The sequence below is a fragment of the Berghia stephanieae genome, chromosome 11, assembly GCF_034508935.2.
Source record: "Berghia stephanieae isolate SIO BIC M18660-M18661 chromosome 11, UCSD_Bste_1.3, whole genome shotgun sequence".
Classification (NCBI taxonomy): domain Eukaryota; kingdom Metazoa; phylum Mollusca; class Gastropoda; order Nudibranchia; family Aeolidiidae; genus Berghia; species Berghia stephanieae.
In genome coordinates this window covers 33,913,650-33,921,149 of record NC_088370.1, presented here as the reverse complement: position 1 = coordinate 33,921,149, position 7,500 = coordinate 33,913,650, and the positions used below count along the sequence as shown (strand labels likewise).

The following is a 7,500-nucleotide window of genomic DNA, read 5'->3' as shown; positions in this document are numbered from 1 at the left end:
ATTACCAGGGATTTTTTGTTTAATTTTAGGAAACTTAAAAATAAAAAAAGTAATTGAGCTTTATATAGCGCAATATCCACTAAACGTGCTCAAAGCGCTTTACAAGGGGTCCCTGGTCAACAGCAACATTTAACATGTAGGACGGGACATGACGCCTGTTAGGCAATATTACAATTTTTCGGACAAAGACAACGCTGTTGACGGTCAGGTACTCATTTTACACCTGAGTACGGTGAGAGAATGCGAGTAAAGAGACTCTTCCAAGGACTCAACTATGCGCCGAGCGCGAGGCTCGAACCCAGGACCTTCCGATCTGAAAGCGAGTGTCATACCACTAAACCACATAGCCGCACATTTTGTCCTCTGGCCACAAGAGACAGAAAATATCTCTTATCCATGCCCTTAGGTTAGCAGTATAATGACCCAAGTCTTTTTTTACGAATCCAAATAAATTATAGCTTTACCCTTCCGCTCCGGAAGTCCCGTAGCCGCCATAGAATGACGACCATGTTGCCTAGCAACGCGACCACGCCCAACACCCAGATACTAATGCGTAACATGTGGTTGGACATCAAGTCCTGACAGGAGGAGAACTCGTCTGGTTCCGGTAGACACTGGACATTGGGGCCGGCGAGACAGCAAAATTTGTAGTGGTCAGTAATCCTGAGAAACAAAAAAAAAAAAAAAAAAACAAAAAAAAAAAAACGAAGAAAGATTGTATAATTTAAAAAAGTAAAAGTAAAAGGAGACATCTTTTTTTTTTCATTGTTAACAATGTGCTAATAGTACATTGTCACATAACACAAACACATATACGCACACACACACACACACACACACACACACACTCACAAACACACGCCCTCTATATTTCGAAATCACATTGTACATAGAACATTGTATAGATAGTATGCGCTTGGCTAAGAAGCTCATAACATTGCCATCCGGAAGTATAACGGACCAACACACAAAACTGTGTGTATCCATGAACGTTTATAGTCGGGTTAAAACAGTTCAGTGAGCATTACTCATAAACGCGGATGGCAAAAAACAATAACAAAGACCTGAGTGACGTCATCCTCGAACTATGTATAGATAGAACTATGTGCAGATGACGGCACTCAGGCCTTTGTTATTGTTTTTGCCATCCGCGTTTGTGAGTTGTTCTCACTAAACTGTTTTAACCAGATTATAAAAGTTCATGGTTACACAGAGTTTGTGTGTTGGTCCGTTATACTTCCGGATGGCAATGTTGTGAACTCCTTGGCCAAGCGCATTCTATCTATACTTTTATTGGAAGAGTCGTTTGGGTCTAATTATTAGGAAAATCCTTCAAAAAAATTGATTTTGAGATTTTGGTGGAAAACGATATTTTATTATCAAAGAAATAATGGATTCCGAGCCCACTTACGGCTGTTGTTATGAACAATATTTTTCATGATTTATTTTCAGATTTCCATTACAACAATGAGCCCCATAAAGAATTGGATTATCAGACCTGCAAAAAAGTGAACGTCGATATAACACCATTTAATACCACTTAGGGACCCCAGTTCATTTGTTAGAATACTCGTTTACACGCAAAGAGAACGAGGTCGATCAGGGCGAAGCCGATATTTTTTTCTAACCTTCCCCCCCCCCCCCACGCCCATTTCCACCTAACAGTGATTGGGTAGCTGGGTTTGTTAGACATGGCGGAAATACTTTGTTATAGACTAGCGTCCTATACAAGGGGTAGCAAACAATTGCTATAGTCCGTTCCACGCTATAGAAACCGGGATAAACTCCGGCTACATGAGCCTAATGACTCTGAAGGACTAAGTACATAATACCGTTTTGAAATGGTGAGTTAGAACAACTTTGGTTATTTTTAGAATCTCACAATGTTTCCAGTCTTTCCATTGGCTGGAAAGTGTCTTGTCCAAGACCACCGATCTGATTGGCTGACAGGTCACTGGGGATAAAATAAAATAAATTTAAATAAATACATTAAAAAACATTCTCTTTTTTTATCCCCAAGGGGAAATTTGTCTTTAAGGTCTATTCCAAAGGTTAACTGGAATAACCCAGGCGTCAGCCGAAATGCAGCGTCGCAAAGTGAGCTAGGGCGAAGTGACTTGCTCAAGGCCACAAAACTTAGCGGCGAGTAATCGAACTCGGTGCATTTCGGGTACGAAGCAAAGACCGTACCAATGAGCCATGCTGCCCCTTGATTTGTCAAGAAATGGTGGATTGTTAGTTTTGAAGTCATAAAAAATAACTCTCTCATTACCACCCATAGGAAAATCGTCACCTTCGTACGACGCAGCTAACAATTTTCTCATTCTGATTTCATTTTGTTATAGTTATAGCCATAAAAACTCCACACTGTGTTGCAGAGCTCATTTTTCTGAACAAAATACAGAATATACTCTTTGCTAATCTCTTTGAAAAAAATCTATTTTTGTGTTGGGTGAGTGTGAAGTTTTGGAGTAAAATTCTGAAAATAGGAGAAAGATATTTTATCAGACATACGTATGATTATTGTTGTTGTAGTTTTCACGATTATTATTGTCATTAATTGTCATTATAGTATGAGCTTTATACATTTATGATTCATTCGATCATAAACAACTTCAGCATTCTACGATAGTAATTTTTGACTTTACAGCATTGACGCATTGATATATTTTTCCTTACATTCAAAGCTGTGTAAAACTGTGAATGATACAATACAAGCTATGTGAGATTTTGTAATCATAAATAAGGCATTTAAAGGATAATTCCTATATTTAGCCTTTAATAAGATAATAATTAGTTAAAAGAAAATAAGATACAAACAACAATTTTCTTAATCAAACTTGTTTTATTAAATCCCAAAATTTGAAGAAAAATCTTGAACAATATTTACTAGAATTTAATGCTGTTTTGTAAAGTGTGATTTGGTGACCAAAATTATGCATAACATGATTACATTTAATTTTGAGTTTAAAGATTATATTTGTGTGTTGGGTTGGTATGACATTTCAGTAAAGATTTTGAAAGTATTAATTGCTTAACTTGCCATACTCATTAATAAATTTGGGCAGAAAACTCGTCCTTCAAATATCGACCGATTTAAATGACCCACGTCCTCGTTGCAAAACTTGGAGCCCAGAAATCGTTGCAAAATTAACTCCATTGGATTCGACTTTCCTTTAATTTTACGACTTCAAAACAAAACAATCCGACCTTTATTGACCAATTGCGAAGTCCCAGGTTTGAGAATTTTTGTCAATATGAGGGTCATTTACATCAACCGATATCTGAAGGATAAGTTTTGTGACCAAATTTTTAAATACGAGTTTTTCCAGAGTACGGCAGTTACCTATCAGCTTCATTACCATAATACTGTTTTGGCACGACATGTCACATTTTTTAAAGCTTTACACTTGGATTACTTAAAAAAAAAAACGTTTTTTAATTCAACTAATGGCGGCCCCGATTGCTCAGTTGGTATAGCACTCGCTTCACAAGCAAAGGGATCGAGTTCGATCCCGAGTGCAGTCGAGATCTTATTCTGCTTCCCCCCCCCCCCACCACACACACTCCCTGTCCACCCAGCAGTGACTGGGTAGCTAGGTCTGTTAGATCTGGCGGAAGTACGCTGCGATAGACTAGCGTCCTATCCAAAGGGTAGCAAGCTATTGCTATTGTTCGTTTCACCCTATAGAAACCGGGATAAACTCCTCAAGCTCCATGGACCTGGTTGCTCTGATGGAATACTACTAATGAGGGATTAATAAATATAATGTGAAATTGAATATAAACTTCAATTTAATTAATAAAACAGATAAAAAGGACGTGCCGGGTTTACCCTTTATCAACAAAACAGGATGAATGAAACACTACAGATGAATTAGATAATGTGGCGTAGTTTTGAAGTCATAAAAGTAACCCTCTCCCTCCTAACTGCAGGAATATTTTGGTCACATTCGTTAAGATACATGCCATTTGAAACAATATTAAATCATGATATTTAGATGAATAAACAAAACATTGGTTGGCAGGAAATTAGTATGCTCCTTTGTAAGGAAGCACGAATTAAAATAGAACAATAGATATTTTTAAAAGGTGCGCAATACGCTTCAACAGTCGTAACGTCACTTCCCTCGTAATGACGCATGGTAACTTAGTAACTGGCTCTAAACTATCGGAACAATGGCGGACGCCCTTATGAAATATTTCTCCGACGTATCCAGAGGAAAACAAAAACATAAATTTGATCATGTTTTGACTTTTACACATTCTGATCACAAGACATATGAAAAGTTCTAGCCAGCATGAAGAATAAAAAGTTCCGATTTTCTTTGTTTAGAACCATGATGGCCACCGTTGCTGGGCTACGTGACATCCGACTATTGAATCCAATTAATTAAGTGAAAAGAGGGGAGACGGAGAGGAACTGTGTAATGCAGTTTAGAAAGGGAAATATCTAATGAGGGAACAAACTTACATAAACCTCATTTGGACCAAACCACTGAAGACTCCGTCGGAGATGACCATGACCTGGTTGTAGGAAAGGTCACTGAAAACAGAAACAACAACAAACAAAGTAGGTCAGATTGAGGCCGGAAGTTAAAACAAACAAACAAAAATTCCCTTTATTCATCCCCAAGGGGAAATGTGTCTTTAGGGTCTATTCCAAGGGAAGACTGGAATAACCCAGGCGTCAGCCGCAGAGCAGCGCCGCAAAGTGAGCTAGGGCGAGGTGACTTGCTCAAGGCAACACAACGCAGCGGCGGGTGATTGAACTCGGTACCTTTTGGGTAGGAAGCAAAGACTGTGCCACGCTGCACCTTTAAGTCACAAGGATAATGGAAAAGAGCGGGTTGGGTCATAATAGGGTTCAACAGTCGTGACGTCACTTCCCTCGTAATGACGCATAGCAACTTAGTAACTGCTTCTGAACTATCGGAACAATGGCGGACGCCCTTATGAAATACTTCTCCGACGAGCGTAAAGGTGTATCCAGAGGAGAAAAAATTATAAAGAAGAATAAAAAGTACCAATTTTCTTTGTTTAGAACCAAACTGCTAGTTGTTGGGCGGACGTGACATCAGACTATTGAATCCCATTAGAAAGGGGGGGGGGGGGGGGGGGAGGGTGGAACATATGGTTTTGGAGAAAGTCGAGCGACGTTGGGGAGTATTCAGCTAATAGATGGATGACAATGAATGATAAACTCTTATCTATCTCAGGCTTTGTGTCCTTGGTTAAGGCACTATAGGCACATTGGCTCAGTCGACCTGAGAGTAAATGGGTGCCTGGTTATATTAAGCATCTATTATTCGATATAATGGAAATTTGCTTTAGAATTATAGAGGATACGTACACAAACATACAAACTATCATGCATAAAAACACAGACAGACAGACAGAAGAAAGAAAGAAAGAGAGAAAGAAAGAAAGAGAGAAAGAAAGAAATAGATAGGGAGGGAGGGAGAGGGAGAGAGAGAGAGAGAGAGAGAATGAGAGAGAGAATGAGAGAGAGAGAGAGAATGAGAGAAAGAGAATGAGAGAGAGAGAGAATGAGAGAGAGAGAGAATGAGAGAGAGAGAATCAGAGAGAGAGAATGAGAGAGAGAGAGAATGAGAGAGAGAATGAGAGAGAGAATGAGAGAGAGAGAATGAGAGAGAGAATGAGAGAGAGAATGAGAGAGAGAGAGAGAATGAGAGAGAGAGAGAGAGAGAGAGAGAGAGAGAATGCATTTTTAGAAATAAAAAAGTGGGCTATCCAGTGTCAAAACTCACAATGTTTTCAAGGCAGTAAGACCCGTAAACACACCATATTCCAGTGTCCAAATATTGTTCCTCGACAGATTTCTGGGACAACAAATAAATAAATACAAAAATTCAGAATCAGCTGTCTTGTGAAAGTTTATTCAAACCAATAAATTAAGCGAAATAATTCTGCGATCGTTGAATAATTATTTTATACCACGGGTTTGAAGAAATATTCAACGATTTCGTTTGTACTAAGAACTAATAGGGTTTTCCAAGATAAAGGGTCTGATATTGAGAGTTAATTTCTTGTAAGAAATGTATTGCAACCATCTCAGGGTTTCTTTTGCTTATCCTTTTATCTCTAAAGTCCCTTTCAGAGGTCTGAGTCATCCGGACATATTACCATTTTGAGACGGTTGGACACATAGAATTTAAAGTTGCTGTTGGCTTCAGAACCCTTGTAATTTGCTTTGAGCACATTATTATTCAATAAAGGAAGCACCCAGAATATATGAAAAGTGACCTCAAAAGGCTTTTCAAAAGACTAGATCAAGTTGACATTTTCAGACTACGTTGCGGACATAATGCTCTCCGACACGACATGTTCAAAGCATTTAAGATTGGAGAAACAGACATTTGTGAATGTGGAGAGGGGAAGCTAGCAAGATGCAACACATATTTTGCAGGACTGTACAAAGTACAATGAGCAAAGGCGAACATTTGGCCCGAGAGGACCACACACACACACACTAAAGCCGTCAAAGCTCAATGGGTCTCGATACGAGCCTGGGAAGACCACAGCGTTCCTGCATCTTGTTGACCTTCAACCATAAAGACATCATGGGGGAAAAGAAGAATAAGAATTCAATGAAGATTGCACTCTTTAAAAACTCACGATTATACGAGAATTCGGGTTATTACGTTACGACATTGATACTCACAGAGACAAGAGCTGATTCAAACCTCTGAAGGCGTAGGGAGACACGGTGGAGATTTGGTTTTTGGCCAGATTTCTGTCGATAAGAAGATTAAAATAAAATGTATTTTTGGTATTGTAATATCATGATTATGTATATGAAGATAACAAATACTACGATTTCCCCTTAATTATCATGATTATGTACATGAAGATAACAAATACTACGATTTCCCCTTAAATATTATGATTATGTACATGAAGATAACAAATACTACGATTTCCCCTTAAATATTATGATTATGTACATGAAGATAACAAATACTACGATTTCCCCTTAAATATTATGATTATGTACATGAAGATAACAAATACTACGATTTCCCCTTAAATATTATGATTATGTACATGAAGATAACAAATACTACGATTTCCCCTTAAATATTATGATTATGTACACAAAGATAACAAATACTACGATTTCCCCTTAAATATTATGATTATGTACACGCAGATTGCACAATAGGACAGTTTTACCTTACATATCATGATCATGTACATGAATATAGAACAATACTACAATTCCTCTTAAATATAATATGTACGCAAGATTGCACAACACGACGGGTTTCTCCTCAAATATCATGATCATGTACATGAAGGTAGCACATTGCTATGGTTTCTCCTCAAATATTATGATCATGTACATAAAGCTAGCACCGCACTTCGGACAAAAAGGTTCAGGGTTCGAGACCGGATTTGTTCAAGCAGCGAATAGTTTAGTCCTTGGAAAAGGCTCTTTAATCACATTCTATCATCGCACTCAGGTGTAAAATGAGT

At 38.2% G+C, this 7,500-nt stretch overlaps 1 protein-coding gene across 3 annotated transcripts in view; it reads right to left on the bottom strand.

Moving 5' to 3' along the window:
- The window catches only part of LOC144956285 (G-protein coupled receptor GRL101-like), a 163,294-nt gene that overhangs the window by 13,433 nt on the left and 142,361 nt on the right, over positions 1-7,500 (bottom strand). For all 3 annotated transcript variants that reach the window (XM_078886762.1, XM_078886761.1, XM_078886763.1), the window contains 5 exons: positions 6,686-6,757; positions 5,772-5,843; positions 4,475-4,546; positions 1,883-1,954; positions 465-663 (listed from right to left, as the gene is read on the bottom strand). In XM_078886762.1, coding sequence (XP_078742888.1) covers positions 465-663; positions 1,883-1,954; positions 4,475-4,546; positions 5,772-5,843; positions 6,686-6,757 — 487 coding nt within the window. The remainder of the gene's footprint in view (positions 1-464; positions 664-1,882; positions 1,955-4,474; positions 4,547-5,771; positions 5,844-6,685; positions 6,758-7,500) is intronic.